This window comes from Euleptes europaea, chromosome 14 (assembly GCF_029931775.1).
Source record: "Euleptes europaea isolate rEulEur1 chromosome 14, rEulEur1.hap1, whole genome shotgun sequence".
NCBI classification, from domain to species: domain Eukaryota; kingdom Metazoa; phylum Chordata; class Lepidosauria; order Squamata; family Sphaerodactylidae; genus Euleptes; species Euleptes europaea.
Window position 1 is genome coordinate 52,440,547 of NC_079325.1, and position 23,248 is coordinate 52,463,794.

General features: G+C 47.7%; 1 protein-coding gene across 1 annotated transcript; it reads right to left on the reverse strand.

Moving 5' to 3' along the window:
• Positions 1-1,527: 1,527 nt before the first annotated feature.
• Positions 1,528-22,846, reverse strand: CFAP157 (cilia and flagella associated protein 157). The gene is made up of 9 exons (XM_056860173.1): positions 22,710-22,846; positions 19,411-19,682; positions 17,036-17,189; positions 15,504-15,771; positions 13,633-13,763; positions 7,924-8,074; positions 6,324-6,505; positions 3,948-4,113; positions 1,528-1,734 (listed from the first exon to the last, which is right to left on the reverse strand). Exons 1-9 carry the CDS (start codon positions 22,844-22,846, stop codon positions 1,528-1,530), a joined length of 1,668 nt encoding a protein of 555 aa, XP_056716151.1.
• Between the last annotated feature and the right edge of the window lie 402 nt (positions 22,847-23,248).

The following is a 23,248-nucleotide window of genomic DNA, read 5'->3' on the forward strand; positions in this document are numbered from 1 at the left end:
AGGGTTCGGAGCGCACGGACCCACAAATCATACTGTTGGACCATCCAGCTTGGCACTTCCCCTTCTAGCAGCGAAGCCATGTACCATACCCGGCTCTCCTCCGACTGAAAGGCGGTCCCCTGCTCCCTCATGAAACCGTCCACCTGGATCAAAAAATTGGGGAGCTTATCTCCAGAGCCGTCGAAGGACGCCCATAACTCTCTCCGGAAAGCAGGCGGCTGGGGTTGAGGCGGCGGAGGTGGCGGGAGTACGGGCGCTTGCAGTGGCAGAGGTTGTTGGGGGCCTCCTCTGGTTTCTCCAGTGGTTCCTCGTCCGGTACCTTGGGCTCTACCGGGTCTTGGTCAGGAATCAGTAGTATCATGGTATTGGGCACTTTGGTGTCCGGAGCTTCACCCATGGTGTTGGGGAGAACACGGCACCACAGCCCAAAAACGCCATTACCAGCCTAATGTCAGGATCAGGCATCTGTCCCTAGCATCCCATAAGCAAACTCATCCAGACAGGTAGATCTGAAGAAGTAAGACTTTATTGGGAGCAAAAGGCAGATTTAAGAGCTGACTGCCCATGGGCAGGGGAGGCTGGTAATGGCGAAACATAGGCAGGTTACATGTTTAAAAGCACTACAGGCTGTGAAGGTAAACATGGCTAAGCAACCCCAAAATAAGCGATTCCCAGGAAGGAAGACTAAACATTAGAGCAGCTGTAGAAAACAGGACAAGCGAAACTGTACACAGAGTTTACAGGCATGAGAACCAAGGACTTGACGTGTAGCCAGAAACTGGCCTACTCATGTCAAGAGCCTTTACTCCTGCTAACAGCAAAGCCTGACAGCCACCCCACCACCAGGGATAGATTTGGGCGTGCGCAGCAGGGTTCAGGCAAGAATACTTCAGACTAGTACTGGTCTCTGCCCTGGGTTCTCTGACTTCCAGATTAAGAGGCACACTCTGAACAGACAGTCATGCAGAAGCACCAGGGGCAGGTTCTCTTGCTGAGGAGGGATACTGAGGAGGGATACTTTTTGGGGTGAACACGTGAAGCTGCCTTCTACTGAATCAGACCCCCTTTGGTCCATCCAGGTCAGTATTGTCTGCTCAGACCGGCAGCGGCTCTCCAGGGTCTCAGGCAGAGGTCTTTCACATCACCTACTTCCCTAGTCCCTTTCACTGGAGATGCTGGGGATTGAACCTGGGACCTTCTGTGTGCCAAGCAGAGGCTTTACCAGCTGAGCTACAGCCCCTCCCCACAGAATGAACTGTGCCTTCACTTTTAATTCAGATAACAAAGCGGACCTCAGGAGGTCAAGGAACACCGTTCTCACCAGATTCTGCCCCTGCCAGAAAGGCCTGTACAACTCAAGGGCTCCTGTTCCCATATCCCAAGAATGCAGTGTTGACCTCAGGCCCAAGTTTGACTTCTGCCGGCTTCCCATTCTCGACTTAAACAGTGCAGCGGCTTTGGAACCATTTTATAGAGCAGTTTTTACACAGGCCTTTAAAATCCTTTTATTAAAAAAAACAAAAACCCTCACGATCCATCCTCGCCTGCCGTTGTCCTCTCAGAGAGGGGGGACTCAGCAGCCGGCGAGAGTTCATCAGCTTCTCCCTCCTCTCCAGTCTTGCGGGGGGGTCCCTCTGAGGGGCATGCCAAGACGGTCTCTGACCGATAAGTTACCTCCCTGACCACCATCTCTTTGTCTTTGAATTCCTCACCTTGCTTCCATGATATTAGAGGCTAGGGGCAAAAACAAAACAAAAAGGCCGATCGTTACTTACTTAAAACTTTATTACGGTCCACAACCAGCACAAAAACAGGTACAGAGAATAACCAAAAGGAATAAGATCAGTGTACAACCAATTTCATGTTGCAACTGCCAATAAACATGGTATATACCAAACACAAACTGCAGGATAAACATAACCTGGAAACAAATTACCATAACAAATACCAAAAATTAAATCCTACCCAGAAACTTTAAAACTCTGTCATTCTTTATGTTAAAAGGTCCTCTTTACTTTTTCTTTTAAAATTCTAAAATTACAAACTTGGGTAAAAAAATCGAGCAACCAGTCATGTTGTTTGACCATTCTTGTCTGAGAGAAGATACTCAAGTTTAATTTTATTAGATCTCCCAGGGAACCTTTCCAGCAATGGCCCAATAGTTTTGCAACAGATGGTTAAATTATGGCCATGACTCACCCCATCTGAAGGCGGGACTTGGAGCATCCTGCATGGCTGCAGTTACTGTCTACCTCCTGAGCCAGGTCGTCTGTGCTGGCCTTTTTATTTTTGTTGGGATGCTCTTCCAAAATGGAAGTCCGGCACAAGTCAACACTAGGGTTGCCAACCACCAGGTACTAGCTGGAGATCTCCCGCTATTACAACTGATCTCTGGGCAACAGAGATTAGTTCCCCTGGAGAAAACGGCCGCTTTGGCCATTTGACTCTGTAGCATTGAAGTCCCTCTCCTCCCCAAATCCCGCCCTCCTCAGGCTCAGCCCCAGAATCCTCCAGGTATTTCCCAACCCAACAGAGCCCTGTGGTGCAGAGTGGTAAGCTGCAGCACTGCAGTCCAAGCTCTGCTCACGACCTGAGTTCGATCCCAACGGAAGTCGGTTTCAGGTAGGCGGCTCAAGGTTGACTCAGCCTTCCATCCTTCCGAGGTTGGTCAAATGAGTACCGGGCTTGCTGGGGGTAAAGTGTAGATGACTGGGGAAGGCACTGGCAAACCACCCCGTAAACAAAGTCTGCCTAGTAAACGTCAGGATGTGACGTCACCCCATGGGTCAGGAATGACCTGGTGCTTGCACAGGGGACCTTTACCTTTTTATTTCCAAACCCAGAGCTGGTAACCCTAGTCAACACCCCACCAGCAGCCAAAAAGTGGATTGGAGTGTGGAGAACTAACATAAGGGGTGTTTTGTCCATCTGCCCTGTCCCCCTGGCATCTCTAGCAGCCGACAGTCCCGGCTTCTCAGAGTTCTGCCATGACCAACAGTCAATGCAGTGAAACATCTTTTATAACACAAGGGGGCGGGAAACAACTTTGCCCTTCAACAACTGGCTTTAATTTAAATTTGTGCTAGATATAATTAAAAACTGCCAATCCTACTGAAGGGTTATCTGATCTTTAACAGAAGTGATAGAATTAAATGTTTCCAGCAAACATTTGGGCGATATTGGCTTGAGTGTTTCTCCAAGGAAGACTGTATGAAATGATTAGTGTTTATATTTGAAAAAACCTAATTCCCCTGCCCCGCCACACACACCTCTTTTATACTGCCAATCTTCCAAGAGCAATGATAATAAGAATCAAATACCTCGTTTTAATTCCTCTCTGCCCTGTTCTGTAAAAGCCCGGGGCTGCCCATAAGCACGGGAGGTATGCAAGCACCAGGGCAAGAACGCCGAATCTGAGAATTCAAGCCTGTCAGGTCTGCAATCTTTGATAGTTAAAGAGCCAAGCTGCATCAAAATTCAGACCAAGAGCGCAACAAAGAACCGGTATAGGAAAGCTCATGTGCACAACTGAGGCTATGCAACTTCACATTGCTGATATTAATTCTGTCAGGCCTGAATCCACCCGTCATTTCACTGAGTGACCCTAAATTTAGAAGAGGGGAAGAACTCCCTGGTCCCAGCAAGGATTCCCAGCTCTCTCGGTGCTCCGAGCAACCAGAGAGATTCAGCTCTAGGTGTTCCCCCATTTTTCCTGTACCCTCAACTGGAGCCACCGCTGGGCACCAAGTCAGCCACTCTTCGCCAGGAACTTAGGAAGAACAAACATTGGGGAGATGGCTGAAGAGATTCCAACGGTGCAGCGGCAGCAGCCACCATTTCCCACAGCTTCACACTTATCTGAGGAGCAGTTGCAGGCATGTGAGACTCTGATGCCCAGCCGCCCGGACCATTTCCATGGATACCCAGCAAGGCCCAACGGCACTCACCTCCGTGGCGCTCGAGTAAGCGCGGAGAGGTTCCATAAGGGTGGCCTCAGAGAGCATGGTCAGGGTGGGCATGCTGTGGACATGCCAGGACTTCGAGGACTTGCTAAGCTGGCAGTGCGACATGATGCGGGAGGCCTTGAGATGCATGAGGCTCTGTCCATGGCTGCTGGGAGGAAGAGAGAAAGAACGGAGTGTCAGGGGAAGGGATGCGCTCAAGACATTTCTGAAACCACCAGGGCCACAGCAGAGAACAGAAGGCCCAAGCTGCAGCCCTTGGCATCCCCGGTTGAATAGGTCTCCAACACCGAGGAAAATCTCCTGCTCAAACTCTCAACAAGCTACTGCCAGTCACAGCAGTCCAATGATCTTCATGCCTCGGGTCAAGACCCTCAAGAAAGCCACAAAGCCCAATCTTCTAAGTAGGGCTGCCAACCTCCAGGTAGTAGCTGGAGATCTATCCAGCCGATAGAAATCAGTTCACCTGAAGACAATGGCCGCTTTGGCCATTGGACTCTATGGCATTGAAGTCCCTTCTCCTCCCCAAACCCTGCCCTCCTCAGTCTCCGCCGTAAAAAATCTCCCACCAGTGGCAAAGAGGGACCTGGCAACCCTACTTCTAAGTCATGAGGGCCTACAGAGCTACCATTTTTAAAAAACAAGGTTTAACCACATCACACAATCTACATACAAATCATCCGTTGCAACAGAGGCACAATCATAAAAATGTCTGATGGGTGTTCTGTAAGCAGGAGATCCCAAGTTCAGTCATAATCGTACATTCATGTATCTTCAAAACATCACAGTTCCCGGATTGCTGCACAACTTCCGGATGTGAATTTCTGGATTATTCTCCCCTCCTTTTTTGCTAGATCTCGATACCGCCTGGTGCATGCAGACCTTCCTCCTCCAATTTCCCACCTATTTCTTACCTCCTCCATAAATGTGAAGAAGTTGTGATACTTTGGGGACAGAAAGCCTTGGGGAAACGGGAGAGCTGCTGCCTTTAAATCACAGATTTATTTATTTTTGTAACAAAATTTATACTCTGCCTTTCTGCCCTCATAAGGGCCAACAAGGTGGCTAACAAAACATACATAATAAAATCTAATCTCCAAAACAATTAAAAGTAACCAACAAGCATTATTAAAACCACTACAACTAGGGCTAAAACATACAAAAGTGTAACAGACAACAGTGTGTCTCAGTAGGTGCTCCACCGCCTTCCGGTGCTGCTGTTCCTCCTGCAGGAGCCTGGCCTGGCGCTGGTGGTCAGTCTAACATTGAGCAGGAAAGAGGGATCACTTAGGGAAACTAAAGGAAACCATAAGAACAAAAGAAACACCCTGCTGGATCAGACCCAGGCCCATCAAGTCCAGCAGTCTGTTCACACAGTGGCCAACCAGGTGCCTCTAGGGAACGCACAAACCAGGCGACTGCAGCAGTACTGTCCTGCCTGTGTTCCACAGCACCGAATATAATGGGCATGCTCCTCTGATCCTGGAGAGAATAAGAAGACCAAAAAGTCTTCACCTGCAGATGGAAGATGGCAATAGAAGGGGACAGACGAGTCAAAACAGCTCGATTTGAGTCCAGTAGCACCTTAGAGTCCCAACAAGATTTTCAGGGCATGAGCTTTCAAGGGTCAAAGCTCCCTTCATCAGATTTCTGAGCACCGAATTCCATAGTTTTGGTGCCACTACTGAGAAGGCCTGTCCCAGGTTGCCACCCACCTAATCTCAGAGTACAACATCCTGAGAAACAGTTTGATCTCGGTCTTTTCTGCGTGGCTGTTTCCCTCGCGGTCACCCCTCCGACGACTTCAGGTCTTTGTGTTGATTATGCGTGGCGTTTCCAACTGCCAGAGGTCACCTTGCTCTCCCCTTGCGTTTCTCCGCGTTTTGAGAGACCTGTTTTATCTCGAATTTGAAAATGCAGGGAAAGGCAGGGGGAGAGCGAGGCGACCTCTGACAGTCAGAAACGGCATGCACAATCCAAACAAAGACCCGAAGTCATCGGAGTGGTGACGGCGAGTGAAACAGCCATGCAGAAAAGACCATACATATGCACATAAAACACACAGAGACATTTCTGTTTTCCAGAACTGAAGCACACTGTGGCGTTTCACACACCCTGAAAAACAAACCTGCAGTGTAGTATAGTAAGAAGCTATAACCACCATTAGGGACCTGTGACTAGTTACCTGTGATTTGATTATGACACCCACCTCCACCCCCAGATGTCTTACTCTGTTCTTGGCAGTACGTTGCCAGACTTTCCAGAACTTCCTAGATTAAAAGACAGCTGCCAGATGGGGCATAAAGAGCTACTGTACGAATGATCCACGCTGAAACGGGATGCGACTCCCCTCTCTCCTACCTGTCCTCTGTAGCGTTCAGCTTCATCTCCGTGCCGACACTTAGGAAGGGCTGGAGCGCCAGTTGCTCCTCGACCCGCGCAACACCTTTGTTCAGAAGGTTCAGGAGGCCCTGCAGCATGTCGTTGCGCCACAAGTGGAATGTCAAGTCGAACTGGCCGTCCTCTTCCACAACTGGACGTTCCTACAGAGGTAAAGCCACGTTGGTGAAACCCGAGGACTGGATTGCTGCTGCCTGTATTTCCCATGACAGCGAGACGTAGGGTTGCCAGGTCCCTCTTTGCTACTGGCGAGAGGTTTTTGGGGCAGAGCCTGAGGAGGGCGCGGTTTGGGGAGGGGAGGGACTTCAATGCCATAGAGTCCAATTGCCAAAGCGGCCATTTTCTTCAGGTAAACTAATTTCTATCGGCTAGAGATCAGTTGTAATAGCAGGAGATCTCCAGCTGCCCTTTCCTGGCCAAGGCCAGGCTCAGAGAGGCTCACAACTTTTTAAAATTGTTTAAAATTATCCATAAATACATAGTTTACAGCAGTAGATAAAAACAAGGTGCCTTCAACCCAGAAGTACAGTACTATAACAAAATAATAATATTTTTTGCAAGGTGTACACTATAAAATTGTTAAAAACACAGGGCCTGGAATACAGGCTACATATAAAAATATCAGTAATAAAAATCTTATACGTAGTTGATAAACAATCAATGTAAATAACCAGTGCAAGATCAGACATGTTTCAGCCTACATAGGCGTTCCTCGGTCATAAATACAGAAAGTTATAAAGTTTTATAACCTATTCCAGACCCTGTGTTTTTAAACATTTTTTATAGTGTACACCTTGCCATAAATGTAATTATTTTGTTATAGTGTAGCACAACTTTTGAAGCTCTCTCAAATCCCACCTCGCCACGGAGCTCACTGGGTGGTCTCGGACCAGACACTATCTCTTATCCCAGCCCACCCAACCACATTGTTGTTGGAAGGATTAAAACATGGGTGTTAAACATAAGGCCCGGGAGCCGGATCCGGCCCCTTGAGTGCTCTTATCCGGCCCACAATCCAGTCGAGGCAGGGCCCCCCCCCCGCCCCGAGGTGTCAATTATCAAAGAAAATACTGTAAGAGTGTTATTGTTTTAAGCATGGTTGTATTTTAAGTAAAAAATAAAGTAAAAATATAATATCATTAATTGGCTTTGCCTGTGTCGTCTACAAAGTTTGTATCTCCGATACCTGGCATTCAGTTTTATGGTACACACGGCCCGGTCCGACCAAGTGACATTTATGCCATATCCGGCCCTCGCAGCAATGGAGTTTGACACCCCTGGATTAAAGGCTACGACCCAAGCTGGCGATATAAGAAAACAGCAGCAAAAACACCGCTGTAGGGCTGCCTACCACCAAGTGGCAGCTGGAGATCTCCCGCTATTACAACTGATCTCCAGTCGACAGAGATCAGTTCACCTGGAGATAATGGCCGCTTTGGCCATTGGACTCTATGGTATTGAAGTCCCTCCCCAAACCCCACCCTCCTCAGGCTCCACCCCTAAAACCTCCCGCCGGTGGCGAAGAGGGACCTGGTGACCCTACTCAGCTCCCAAATCTCACCAAGAGAATCTCCCTAAGGCCCTGGGCAGTGTGTCTCAGTATGTGCTCCACCGCCTTCCGGCGCTGCTGTTCCTCCTGCAGGAGCCTGGCCTGGCGCTGGTGGTCAGTCAGTGTCTGTTCCATCTCCTTCTTCTGCTTCTTCATCTCTTCTCTGGGCAAGGTGGGAGAGGCCAAATTGGATTGAAACAAAAAAAGGTTAGCAACATCTTTTCCTTCTGTGTCACCAAACTGTTGGAAATGTAACAAAGAAGTAGGATCTTTTCACCATATTTAGTGGACTTGTAACATCCCTCTTCGTTCTTGATATATCGTCCCCCAAAATTTCTTAGCTTTTTCACAACAAAATATTTCTAAAACGCCTGAAAGGATGCTATTAAGCATGATACCAGATACAATTTTCGCCTGTCGATCTTTTCTAATATATGCCACCACTGCTGCACGTTTGATATATGCAGCTAAATGGAAGACTGACGAGATACCGACAAAAAAGGACTGGATCGATAAGATGCTAGAATTGACAGAAATGGCAAAACTTACGGCTTTGATAAATCAGACTGATAATGTGCAATTTTGGGGGGAATGGGAGGCGTGGAGACTTTACTGTGAGAAGCAATTCTTAACGGGACCATTTAAAGGATACTCTGATTTAATCCCTTTTACAATTTTGAATCATGACTATATTAATGTGTTGAATTAACAATTGATGAAATAAGTTAAGAAAAGTATATATTAGTTAATAAGATAGGGATTAGAGCTGTTAGCAAAAGTATATAAAATTTAAGTTAGGATAGAAGAGAGTGAGGGGGAAGTTCACTTTATATTTTAATTGTTATAATTATTTTCTTTCTATTATCTTGTTTGATTTTAAATAATTGATGTTTTTTACATATGTTAATAAAATGAAGAAAACAAAAAATGTATTTAAAAAAAAGAAACAAAAAAGGTGGAGGGACACCCTGGGAGAGCCAGGGTCACGGTGTGTGGCTGCCGCCACCGTGGTTCTCAACCGCTTTTCAAGACTCAGCAACCGCAATTTGTCAAACTGCAGGCTGCGCACTGCATGATGCCTTCATATCCATGCAGATGCAGAGAAGACGACCATAGTGGTAGGGCTACCAACCTCCAGGAGGTAGCTGGAGATCTCCTGGGATTGCAACTGATCTGCAGGTGACAGAGATAAGTTCCCCTGGAGAAAATAACCACTTGGGAAGGTGGGGTCTATGGCATTTGACCCTACTGAAGTCCCTCCCCTTCCCAAATCCTGCCCTGTTCAGTCTCCACACAAAAATCTCAGGTATTTCCCTACTTGGAGCTAGCAACCTTCTATAATGGTCAGATAGCACTGGTTACTCCCATATGAACCTTCCCAACCACTGTAGTCTCTGGCCCTCTGATATGCTTTTCTCCTTATATCTCCACCACAAAAGGAGCCAAAGATTTATATTGTTTTAAAAACATTAAATTCAGTAGTGTTGCCAACTTTGGCCTGGGAAATTCCTGGAGATTTGTGGGTGGTCCCTGTGGCGGCGGGGGTGTGTGTGTGGATTTGGGGAGGGATGTCACCTAGAATTTATGGTATATCATAGAGCCTGCCCTACAAAGCCGCCATGTTCTCCTGGGGAACTGGTCTCTATAGTCTGGAGATCAGTTGTAATTCCGGGAGAACTCCAGGCCCCGTTGGCAACCGTAGAATTCAGAGAAGCTAAAAGATTATTACACTACTGTAGCAATATGTCAATTGCCATTTACATAAGAAAAGCCGTGCTGGATCAGACCCAGGCCCATCATGTCCAGCAGTCTGGTCACACAGTGGCCAACCAGGCGCCTCTAGGAAGCCCACAAACAAGACAACTGCAGCAGCAGTATCCTGCCTGTGTTCCACAGCACCTAATAGGCATGAACATAAGAAAGGCCCTGCTGGATCAGACCAAGGTCCATCAAGTCCAGCAGTCTGTTCACACAGTGGCCAACCAGGTGCCTTTAGGAAGCCACAAACAAGACGACTGCAGCAGCACCATCCTGCCTGGGTTCCACCTCATCCAAAATAATAGGCATGTTCCTCTGATACTAGAGAGAATAGGTATGCAGTATGACCAGTATCCATTCTAACTAATAGCCATGAATACCCCTCTCCTCCATGAATATGCCCACTCCCCTCTTAAAGCCCTCCAAGCTGGCAGCCATCACCACATCCTGGGGCAGGGAGTTCCACGATTTAACTATGCGTTGTGTGAAAAAATATTTCCTTTGATCTGTTTTGAATCTCTCGCTCTCCAGCTTTAGCAGATGACCCAGTGTTCTAGTATTATGGGAGAGGGAGAAAAACTTCTCCCTGCCCACTCTTTCCAAACCATGCATAATTTTATAGACCTCGTATCATGTCTCCCCTTAGCCACCTTCTTTCCAAGCTAAACAGCCCTAAGCGTCCTAACCGCTCCCCATAGGACAGTTGCTCTAGTCCCCTGATCATTTTGGTTGCTCTTTTCTGCACCTTCTCAAGCTCTGTAATATCCTTTTTTAGATGTGGTGACCAGAACTGTACACAGTATTCCAAGTGTGGTCTCACCATAGATTTGTATAAGGGCAGTATGATATCAGCAGTTTTATTCTCTATTCCTAGTCTAATTATGGCCAGCATGGAATTTGCCTTTTTTACAGCAGCCGCACACTGGGTTGACATCTTCATTGAGCTATCCACTACCACCCCAAAATCCCTTTCTTGGTCTGTCGCTGCCAGCACAGATCCCATCAGCGTATATGTGAAGTTGGGATTTTTTGCCCCAATATGCATCACTTTACACTTGCTCACATTGAATCTCATTTGCTATTTTAATGCCCATTCTTCCAGTACGCAGAGATCCTTCTGGAGCTCTTCACAGTCCGATTTTGTTTTAACCACCCTAAATAATTTGGTGTCATCTGCAAACTTGGCTACTTCACTGTTTAACCCCAACTCCAGGTCATTGATGAACAGGTTGAAAAGCACCAGTCCCAACACAGATCCCTGAGGCACCCCACTGCTCACATCCCGCCATTGGGAGAACTGACCATTGATTCCTACTCTCTGCTTCCTATTTTTCAGCCAGCTCTCAATCCATAAGAGGACTTGTCCTCTTATCCCATGACTGTGAAGTTTGCTTAGCAGTCTTTGGTGGGGGACTTTGTCAAAAGCTTTTTGGAAATCCAAATACACAATATCCACAGGCTCATTCCTGTCCACATGCTTATTGATGCTATCAAACAACTCTAATAGGTTAGTGAGACAGGACCTACCCTTACAGAAGCCATGTTGGGTTTTGCCCAGCAGACCTTGCCCTTCTATATGCTTGACAATTCTATCTTTAATAATGCTTTCCACTAATTTACCCGGAACAGACGTTAAGCTAACTGGCCTGTAATTTCCTGGGTCCCCCCTGGAACCTTTTTTATAAATGGGTGTTACATTGGCCATTCTCCAGTCCTCTGGTACAGAGGCTGATCGAAGGGACATATTACATATATTTGTTAGAAGTTCAGCAATTTCCGATCTGAGTTCTTGAAGAACTCTAGGATGAATACCATCTGATCCCTGTGACTTGTTAGTTTGCAGTTTGTCTAGACGTTCTAGGACTTCCTGCCTTGTTACCACTATTTGCCTCAGTTCCTCATTTTCCCCTCTCCAAAATCTCTGTTCAGGAGAAGGAATCTGCCCTGTATCTTCAACAGTGAAGACAGATGAGAAGAATTCATTTAGTTTTTCAGCAATCGCTTTTTCCTCCCTTAGAGTTCCTTTACTCCTATTGTCATCCAATGGTCCAACCACTTCCCTAGCTGGTTTCCTACTCCTAATATACTTAAAGAATTTCTTATTGTTTGTTTTGATGTGTTTAGCAATAAGCCCCTCAAAATCTTTTTTTGCATCTCTAATTATCTGCTTGCATTTCCTTTGTGCAAGTTTGTGTTTGCTTCTGTTCACCTCGTTTGGGCAAACCTTCCAGTCTCTGAAGGAATACTTTTTTCTCTAATTGCTTCCTTCACCTTACCCGTTAGCCATGGTGGTGACCTCTTGGACTTATTACAACCTTTCCTGACCTGTGGTATACAAGCTAGCTGAGCCTCTAGTAATGTGGACTTGAGTAACCCCCAAGCCTTTTCAAGAGATTTAACCCTCTTAACTGATCCTTTCAACTTCCTCTTTACCAGTTTTCTCATTTTAGAGAAGTTCCCTTTTTTAAAGTCAACGGTAATTGTATGAGATTTCCCAGTCACTTTCCCACTTACTTCTAAATTAAATTTGATGCCATTGTGATCACTATTGCCAACTGGCTCAACTACATCCACATCCTGCGCTAAGTCACCGGCAGCACCACAGAGTATTAAATCCAGAATTGCTTCCCCTCTGGTTGGGTCTATGACCAGCTGTTCGAGGGCACAGTCATTTAGGATGTCTAAAAATTTTATCTCTTTGGCTTGTCTGGAGCATACATTTATCCAATCAATATGAGGAAAGTTAAAGTCTCCCATTATTACTACTTCGTTACCTTTACATGCTTCCCTAATTTCATTCTCCATCTCAAGATCACCCTGAGCATGCTCCTCTGATACTAAAGATATTAAGTATGCATCATGACTAGTAGCCATTTTGACTAGTAGCCATGGATAGCCCTCTCCTCTCCTCCATGAACACATCCACTCCCCTCTTAAAGCCTTCCAAGTTGGCAGCCATCATCCTTGGGCAGGGAATTCCAAAATTTAACTATGTGTTGTGTGAAGAAATACTTCCTTTTATCTATTTTGAATCTCTCCCCCTCCAGCTTCAGCAGATGACCCTGCATTCTAGTATTATGAGAGAGGGAGAAAAGCTTCTCCCTGTCCACTTTCTCCATACCATGCATAATTTTATAGACCTCTATCATGTCTCCCCTTAATAGCCTTCTTTCCAAGCGAAACAGCCCTAAGCGTTTTAACCGCTCCTCATAGGGCAGTTGCTCTAGCCCCCTGATAATTTTGGTTGCTCTTTTCTTAAATAAAAGGCTGAAAAAGCACTCTGGTGGCAAGGTAGAAATGGTGGCTGCTGGACCAATGTAGGCGGGGCTGTCAAAAATGTGCATCTTCCCATCCGCACAGCATCCAAACATGCTTTGACTGTGATCTTTCCAAAACGATTGTCCCAAAAATCAGGTTTGAGAAAGATCACTGCAAAGCAGGGGGAAACACAGAGAATGAATGATGCCATGTGATGCTCCAAATAAAACCAAAACAACCCATACTGGTTTGGATGCCAAAGTGGAGCAAAACCTCCATGTGGAAGCAGCTGGGAACTGGACTATAGGGACTGATGTAGGGAAACAGGAAATTAAATCAAAGGAGTTTCTGTCTAGATATTAGGAAGAACTTTCTAACAGAGCGGTTCCTCTGTGGAACAGGCTTCCTCGGGAGGTGGTAAGCTCTCCTTCCCTGGAGGTTTTTAAGCAGAGACTAGATGGCCATCTGTCAGCAATGATGATACTCTGACCTTAGGCAGATCATGAGAGGGAGGGCATCTTGGCCATCTCCTGGGCATGGAGAAGGGGTCACTGGGGTATGGGGAGGGAGAGGTAGTTGTGAATTTCCTGCACTGTGTAGGGGGTTGGACTAGATGACCCTGGTGGTCCCTTCCAACTCTATGATTCTATGTGTACCTCAATTCACATGCACAGAGAGAGGTACAGGTCCTCTGCAAACACCTACTTGACCATCACGGCCTGCTTCTCCAGCGCTTCTTTGGCCTTCTTCAGTTCAGTCATGGCCTTCTGCTGATGCGCGTGGGCCTCCACCTGTGCCTCCAGTTCCTTGCATTTGTTGGTGAGCATCTTGATCAGCTGTGTACCAACAACACCGGTAAAACGTTAGGATTGTGACCAGCTGCCCCTCTGCCTTGCCTCAACAGAGTGTGGAATAGGGTTGGCAGCTCTGGTTGGGAAATACCTGGAGATTTTTGGGGCGGAGCCTGAGGAGGGCGTGGTTGGTTGAGGGGAGGAACTTCAATGCTATAGAGTCCAATTGCCAAAGCAGCCATTTTCTCCAGGTGAACTGAGCCAGCGTGGTGTAGTGGTTAAGAGCAGTGTTTGGGAGCAGTGGAGTCTGATCTGGAGAACCGGGTTTGATTCCCCACTCCTCCACATGTGTGGCGAAGGCTAATCTGGTGAATTGCATTTGTTTCCCCACTCCTACACACGAAGCCAGCTGGGTGACCTTGGGCTAGTCATACTCTCTCAGCTCCACCTACCTCACATGGTGTCTGTTGTGGGGAGGGGAAGGGAAAGTGAAGCTGGTTTGATTCTCCCTTAAGAGGTAGAGAAAGTCGGCATATAAAAACCAACTCTTCTTCTTCTTTTCCTCCTGCTCCTCCTCCTCCATTGGCTTCAGATCAGCTATAATAGCAGGAGATAACCAGCTAGTACCTGGAGGTTGGCAACCCTAGTGTGGAAAGGCCCAGCGTGATGATCAAATAGCCATATATTTTTTTCTCCTCAAGTCTTTTCTTGGGGAAATAATAGGGTTGCCAGCCTCCAGGTGGGACCTGGGGGATCCCCTAGAATTACAGCTCATGTGTACAGACTACAGAGATAAGTTCCCCCTGGAGAAAATGGCTGCGCTGGAGGGCGGGCTCTATGGCCTTGTACCCCACTGAGGTCCCTGTCCTCCCCAGGCTCCATCCTCAGATCTTCAGGAGTTGCCCAACCTGGAGCTGGCAATCCTAGGTAATGAAACAGCACTGGCTAGGACTGCCAGCTCCCCTGGGGCTTGGATCCTGAACTAGTGGAGCCAAGAACTAAGGGGAAGTACTTTATGGGTCAGGGGTGGTGCCTAGTGTGATGAGGCGGTTCCTGGCAGAGGTAGGAGGCTACCTGGTCGATCAAGGGGAGGGGAGGAGCCTGATGAATTAGGGTGGAGCTTAATGAACTTGAGGCAGAGCTAATCACAAAAGCTCTCAAGCAAAGCAGAAATAGATTCCCCCTCCTTGATCATGGCAGCTAACGTCTAGTCCACACAGGGCAAGGGCCAGTGGAGGGCAGCCCCACAGGCCAGCAACTCACTGGGATTTTCCCCGTGTCCTTAGGGCCAATCCAGCCCTGGAGGGAGTAGCGTTGTCAACTCTGGGCTGGGAAATACCTGGAGATTTTTTGGGTGGAGCCTGGGGAGGATGGGCTTTGGGGAGGGGAGGGACATCAGTGGGGCCATAGAGTCCACCTTCCAAAGCGGCCATTTTCTGCTAGTCGCCTGGAGATCTGTTATAATAGCAGATCTCCAGCCACCACCTGGAGGTTGGCAACCCTAGGTGGGAGTGGTTTATGAGGGAATGGGGTTATATGTAGGGTTATCAGCCTTCAGGTGGTATCTGGAGATCTCCTGATGTTACAACTGATCTCCAGGCGACAGAGATCAGGTCACCTGCAGAAAATGACCACTTTAGAAGGCGGACCCTATGGCATAGTACCCCACTGAAGTCCCTCCCCCTCTTCTAACCCCGTCCTCCTCAAGTTCCACCCCCAAAATCTCTGGGTATTTCCCAACCTACAGCTGGCAACTGTAGGTGAATGTAGGAAACCTCTCCTCACCTTCTGGTTACTGAGGCTGTTCTTGGCCAGTCTCTTCTCGTTGTGCTCCAGCAGGGCCAGCTGCTTTGTCTGTTCTGCGCAGGCTTCCTTGAGTCGCTCATTCTCTTGCATGAGCTGCAGGCTCTGGTCGGTGACCTTCGTCAGCTGGAGGCTGATGGTGGAGTTCTCACGGATGGCCCGCTTGGTGGTCTCCGCCATCTGGCTGTTGGAAACCTTCCGGAACTCGGTCGCCACCAAGTTCACCCGGTACAGCATCTCCTTCTTCAGCCTGCAGGAGACAAGAAGGCATCAACACACACCCAGAGGCCATGGCTAGATACATCCCCGCTGGAGTTGTTACCAGGGGCTAGTGATAGGGTTGCCAACCTCCAGGTAGTGGCTGGAGATCTTCCACTATGACAACTGATCTCCAGGCGACAGAGATCAGTTCTCCTGGAGAAAATTGCTGCTTTGGCAATTGGACTCTATGGCACTGAAGTTCCTCCCCTCCCCAAACCATGCCCTCCTCAGGCTCCGCCCCAAAAACCTCCCGCCAGTGGCGAAGAGGGATCTGGGAACCCTAATTATGAACTCCCATCAGCTCCACAGCATTGAAGGATCTTCAAGAGCTAGTCAGAATGGAGCATCAGGGAGGAATCACCACCCCACGCATCCCATTTACCATCTGCCACTATTAGAGAGAGGTCTCTTAAGGCCAGTTTATTAATAATATCATACATTTATATGACGCATTGCACTTCTATAGAAATGTATGTGAATTATTTCAGTAATCCTGACCACAACATTGCAATATAGCTCAGAGCATTGTCATCCCACTATTACAGCCCTGATCTGGATGGCCCAGGCTAGCCTGATCTTGTCAGATCTCAGAAACTAAGCAGGGTTGACTCTGTCAAGTATGTGGATGGGAGACCTCCAAGAAAGTCCTGGGTCATGACGTGGAGGCAGGCAATGGCAAACCACCTCTGAACGTCTCTTGCCTTGAAAACCCCACCAGTGGATGCCATAAATCAGATGTGACTTGACAGCAAAATAAATAAAATTACAGCCCTGACCTGGATGGCCCAGGCTAGCGCAATCTCATCTGATCTTGGAAGCAAAGCAGGGTCGGCCCTGGACAGTATTTGGATGGGAGACCACCAACAAAGTCCAGGGACCCCCCACAAACATAGGCAATGGAAAACCACCTCTGAACGTCTCTTGCCTTGAAAACCCCTTGAGGCGTCACCATAAGTTGGCTGCGACTTGATGGCAAAAAAGCTGAGGCATAGCAACCATGGCACCTAGCAATTACCTAGCAAGTTTGTGGTTAAGGCAAACTTGGAACCTCTGCAGGTCATAACTCAGAAGCAGAGCTTTGGATGCAGAAGGTTCCAGGTTCAGTCCTTGACATCTCCAGTTTAAAAAATCTCAGGTACTTGGAGAGCCTGGAAAGCCCCAGCCAATCAGGACAATACTGTAGACCAGTGGACGAGACCATAGAAAGACCCATGGTTGGACACGGTATCAGGCAGCTGGGTACGCTCACACACCTTTCCTTGTCTACCACAGCTTTCTTCTCCAGGTTGTAGATATACTCCTTGTGATCCGCCTCCTGTTTCTTCAGTTGCTCCTCCAAATCAGCAAATCGGCCCATGAGTTCATCCTTCTGGACCCTGAACTCCTCCAGAGAAGCCAGCTTGCCACCTGGTCAACAGAAATCCTGTCCTTAAGGAAGAGACCTAGACATCTATGCTCCTCTACCCAAGCAGGCAGGGAGGGGAAAATGTCAGTAGCCCCCAAGTTCTACATGGAATAGGTTCAGATCTGGATTATCTGCAAAATATATCAGGAATGGTGAAAAGTTAATTGATTAGCATACAGTAACAGTTTACCAGCACACCTTGCCATACTAAGTAGGACATACTTTGGCCCACAATCAAATAGGGAAGGCTAGTTTCCTGGTTGTAGAGCAGGACAAATTTGTTCCCACACTCCCCACTTCTCTGAACCAGGACAAGGTGCGAGAAATTTGGCGTGGCCGGTTTACTGGATTAAGCTATTGTGAGGAAGGAAATTGTTTTAGGGCATTTTTCTAAGAGGGAAGAAGTTCTTGGGCTCATTATAGATAGATAGCTCAATGAAAGTGTCAACTCAGTGTGCTGCAGTGGTGAAAAAGGCAAACTCTGTAAGGGATTATTAGGAAAGGTATTGAAAATAAAGCAGCTGATATTATAATGCCCTGCATAGATCAATGGTGCGGACTCATTTGAAATACTGTGTACAGTTCTAGGTCAGTGTATCTCAGGAAGGACATAGCAGAACTGGAAAAAAGTACAGGGCAACCAAGATGACTAGGGGGTTGGAGCCCCTCCCCTATGAGGAAAGGCTGAAGAGTCTGGGACTTTTCAGTTTAGAAAAGACTAAGCGGAGACAAGACAGAGGTTTATAAAATTATGCACAGGGTAGAAACAGTTGACAAAGGTAACTTTTTCTCCCTCTCCCAAAATACTAGAACTTTAGGACATCCAATGAAGCTGATGGGTATTAGATTCAGGACGGACAAAAGGAAATACTTCTTTACAGAGAGAGTGATTAAAATGTGGAATTCACTGCCAGAATTTGCAGTGATGGCCATAGGTGTGTGTGTGTGTGTGTGTGTGTATAAAGTGCCGTCAAGTTGCAGCCAACTTATGGCGACCCCTTTTTGGGGTTTTCATGGCAAGAGACGAACAGAAGTGCTTTGCCAGTGCCTTCCTCTGCACAGCAACCCTGCTATTCCTTGGTGGTCTCCCATCCAAATACTAACCAGGGCTGACCCTGTTTACCTTCTGAGATCTGACGAGATCAGGCTAGCCTGGGCCATCCAGGTCAGGGTGGCCACAGGCATAGGCTGCTTTAAAATGGGATTAGACACATTCATGGGCTTCAATGCCATAGAGTCCAATTGCCAAAGCAGCCATTTTCTCCAGGGGAACTGATCTCTATTGGCTGGAGAGCAGTTGTAATAGCGGGAGAGCTCCAGCTAGTACCTGGAGGTTGGCAACCCTAAAATAGCAGGTGGGGTGTAGAATGGTATAGTATAGCCCAGGGATCCACAAAGTGGTGCCCATGGCTGCTGTGGCACCCACCAATACCTTTTCTGGTGCCCACACAGTGTTTTTGGGAAGTAGGTGGGGCCAGGTAGGGTTTTTGCCCAGCAAGGCTTCTGATTGGAGATTTGATTGGCTGGCCAGAATTTTTTTTAAATGTTGTTTTTGCTGCAGCTGCCACCACAACAGAAAGATCTACAGACTCTAATCTTGAGAACTGGGTTTGATTCCCTGCTCCTCCACATGAACAGCGGAAACTAATCTGGTGAACCGGGTTGGTTTCCCCACTCCTCCCCATGAAGCCTGCTGGGTGACCTTGGGCCAGTCACAGTTCTCTCCGAACTCTCTCAGCCCCACCTACCTCACAATGTGTTTGCTGTGAGGAGGGGAAGGGAAGGTGATTTTAAGCCACACTGAGACTCCTTGAAGGTAGAGAAAATTGGGTATAAAAATGAACGCTTCTTCTTCCACTTGCCTTGAAAGCCCCTTGCTGGGGGTCACCATAAGTTGGTTGTGTCTTAACGGCACTTTATACACACACAGTAGGGTTGCCACCTCCAGGCACTAGCTAGAGATCTCCCGGTATTACAACTGATCTCCAGCCGATAGAGATCACTCAGTTCACAGGGAGAAAATGGCTTTGGCAATTGGACTCTATGGCATTCCCTCCCCTTCAGAAACACTGCCCTCCTCAGGCTCCCCCACAAAAACCACCTGCTGGTAGCGGAGAGGGACCTGGCAACCCTAACACACAGGGAGTGGGGCCTGAAAGGTCGGTTGGAGGAGCCTAAACCTTCCCCTTATGATTTCCCAAAAGTTTGCATGGGATGCATTACTTAGCACCATGTTCTCCGAAGTGAGCTGGTCCTTGGTCTCTTGGAACTCGTGCCTCAGCTGGACCAGCTGGGTCTCAAAGGCATCCTTCTCTGTGTCTTTGGCAAGTTGCAGGTTCTGAAGCTGCTCGCTGAGATCCGCGATCTCATCAACACGCTGGTTCAGCGTCTTCTTCAGAAAGGCCACAATCTCCTTGTTGTCTCTGACTATCTTGTCATACTCGAGCCGGAAGAGGTCTTCGCTCACCTGCAGCTCGTCCCATTTTTTCTGGTATCTAACAAAAGCAGAGGTTTTGTCACGGATGGCCAAGAACATGGTTGGAAGACCTGTGACGCAGCCACCGCGCTGAAAACAAATGAGGACACCCAGGTTCAAATCCCTACATGGGGCCTCACTATAAGATACCATTCCTGTGTCTGCCCCAGGTCCTGTCAAGCAGATCTGCTCTGTGAATGCCTGGTTGCAATTTTGATTCTCAGAAGAATGGGGGCAAATTTGGATCGGGACTGTGGTGCATGTTGGCATGAGCAACTCAGCATGCCTGGACATTGGCGGGGGGGGGGGGGGCACATCAATCTAAGGGTGTATAAGAGTTATCTCCTCGAAGGGAATGTCCCTCTCTTTGTCTTAACCTGGGAGCTGCCCTCTGACCCCTCCTCTCTCTCTGTCCATTGTTCTTACACTTTCCATATGGCTCTTGATGGAGTCACACGTATCTACAGCTCTCTCCTGTAGAACCAATGCCTCATACTTCCATACACATAATGCCAGATTAGTTGGCTAGTTGGGACAGGGAAAAGCACTCTTTCTTTTACGTTTCTCTTTCTTCCTTTCGACTGCAACCTGAATGTGGACAGAATCTACTTGAATAAGTTTTACTTTTTTCCAATATACTTCTTGGGGCATAAGAACACAAGAAAAGCCATGCTGGATCAGACCAAGGCCCATCAAGTCCAGCAGCCTGTTCACACAGTGGCCAACCAGGTGCCTCAAAGAAGCCTACAAACAAGACGACTGCAGCAGCATTATCCTGCCTGTGTTCCATAGCACCTAATGTAATAGGCATGCTCCTCTGATACTGGAGAGAATAGGTATACATCATGACTAGTATTCATTTTGACTAGTGGCCATGGATAACCCTTTCCTCCATGAACATGTCCCCTCGCCTCTTAAAGCCTTCCAAGTTGTTGGCAGCCATCACCACACCCTGGGGCAGGGAGTTCCACAATTTAACTATGCATTGTGCAAAGAAACACTTCCTTTTATCTGTTTTGAATCTCTCACCCTCCGGCTGTGGCAGGTGACCCCGCAGTCTAGTATTATGAAAGAGGGAGAAAATGTATTTGTTTACTGCACTCAAAATCATGCTTCTACGGCTGGGCAAACTCTGCTGTTTCCCAAGTATCCCAATAGTGCATGGAGAGAGTGGGCTTAACCCTTACTCCCCTGTACTCTTTTCTTGACCTGAAAGAGACCCAGGGAGCCGCTCTTTACCCCATTGGGGGGGCTTATATGTATACAGGGGCTACAGAAGTTTCCCTTGTTGTTTCATGTTGGGAAAATGGTGTGAGGGGAAATGCTTAAGCCCCTCTCCCCACGGACCTGATCCACATAAAAAACAAATCGCCCCTCCCCATGCAGATTGAGGCCCCCAACCAAGGCAGATGCACTCAGCTTAGGTGGCTCCCATTAGTATGCCAAGCTGCGTTGACAGGAGATGGACCTTAAGCAAGCACAACAGGGTAGACCGTACACCTTCGCTGCATAGCTGGTGCAGAAGTGACGGCCCACTCCTTAACCTCACGTCCAAGCTTTTTGGGCAGGTGCATCTAGGGTTGCCAACTGCCAGATAGTATGGATACGGCTAATACAATTAAAGTCAATCACAATGACAACACAATCTCAAGTGTACAAATTATATCACGATCGTCCCCCTCATTTTTCTTCTGAGAACTACCTTTGGACTTTACCCTTATGGGATTTTTGAATCTTGACTTTCAACCAACTACTGAGAAGACCATTTTAGATAGGATTGTGGTGATCATTACCTTGTGGGATCATAAGCATAGGATTGTATATAGTATTGTGTGTTGTATGTTACCTGGTTTTCACTATATGTTATTTGTCTTTCACTACATTGAGCACTAGATTGTGATAAAATTTGTACACGTGAGATTGTGTTGTCATTGTGATTGACTTTAATTGTATTAGCCGTATCCATACTGATTTCCTTACTGTGAGTAGTGGTATGGTGGTGTATAATTTGGTTGCTTAACTGCCAGATAGTAGCAGGAGATCTGCTAATTCAGCCAATAGAGATCGGAGGGGAGTATCGGCGGCTTCTCTTTTTCTGGAGACCCCCGGCAACTGTCCCTCAAAAATATTGTATTTATTTATACCTACGGTTGCCAGCCTCCAGGTACTGGCTGGAGATCTCCTGCTATTACAACTGATCTCCAGCCGATAGAGATCAGATCACCTGGAGAAAAACGGCCGCTTTGGCAATTGAACTCTATGGCATTGAAGTCCCTCCCCTCCCCAAACCCCGCCCTCCTCAGGCCCCGCCCCCCAAATATCCTGCTGGTGGCGAAGAAGGACCTGGCAACCCTAGGTGCATCCCTAAGGGCCGTCTTCTCTAAAATTGGAGCTATTTTAATTTTACCCTGCATTTTAGTATTCCCACTGGGCCCATTGGCCTCAAATATCAGTGGCAGGGAAGAAAAGGAACTCCAAGCTGGGTAGGGAGCTAGTTAGAGCTCCTGAGCGCACGTAACAATGTCTTTTTGTTGGTTTTAATGTTTTTAAGATATGATTTTATGCATGTTTTGTTAGCAGCCTTTGTGGCCCTTATGAGGACAAAGGTGGGGTATACATAGGTTTGCCAGGTCCCTCTTCACTACTGGTGGGAAGTTTTTGGGGGCAGACCCTGAGGCGGGCAGGGTTTGGGGAGGGGAGGGACTTCAATGGCATAGAGTCCAATTGCCAAAGCGGCCCTTTTCTCCAGGTGAACTGATCTCTGTCGGCTGGAGATCAGTTGTAATAGCAGGAGATCTCCAGCCAGTACCTGGAGGCTGGCAACCCTAGGTATAAATAAATACAATATTTTTGAGGGACAGTTGCCGGGGGTCTCCAGGAAAAGAGAAGCCGCCGATACACCCCTCCAGGCAACGAAAGCTCTGCAAAGTTATACAGAAGTGTTTAATATGAACGCTTTCTCTGTGGCTTAATTTTCAGCGGCACCTCTCTGGAGCAGGCAGTTCACACTGGCCCCAAACACCACCCAACACCACCGACTACCTACCGGGCCAATCTTCCCTCCAAATCCCGGATCTGAATCAAGTAAAACTCTCGGCAGTGCTCAGGCACTATTTCGATCAACGTCTCCGGTTCTTTGGGGGCGTCCTCTTTCTTGCGCCCCCCTTTCTTCTTCGGGGCCATTGTGGCCTAGCCCGGAGTCAAGAGGTTGGGATGGGGAAGGGAGGAAAGAGAAGAGAGCAGAGCCCTTTAAGTCAGAATGGATGTGCCGTAGCTAGGATGGAGGAAATGTACATAGCAACAGAGGGAAAGGGGTGTGTGTTTGTGGAATGGAAGCTTTAAAGGGCCAGGCATCGACCCAAGATACGGCTTGCTTGGAACAGTTGGAAGGGGCCGTAGAGGCCATCTAGTCCAACCCCCTGCTTGATGCAGAATCAGCCTAGAGCATCCCTGACAAGTGCTTGTCCAGCCTCTGCTTAAAGACTGCCAGTGGGGGGGAGCTCACCACCTCCCTCGGGAGCTGATGCCACTGTCAAACAACTCTGACTGTAAAAAAGTGTTTCCTAATATCCAGCCAGAACCTTT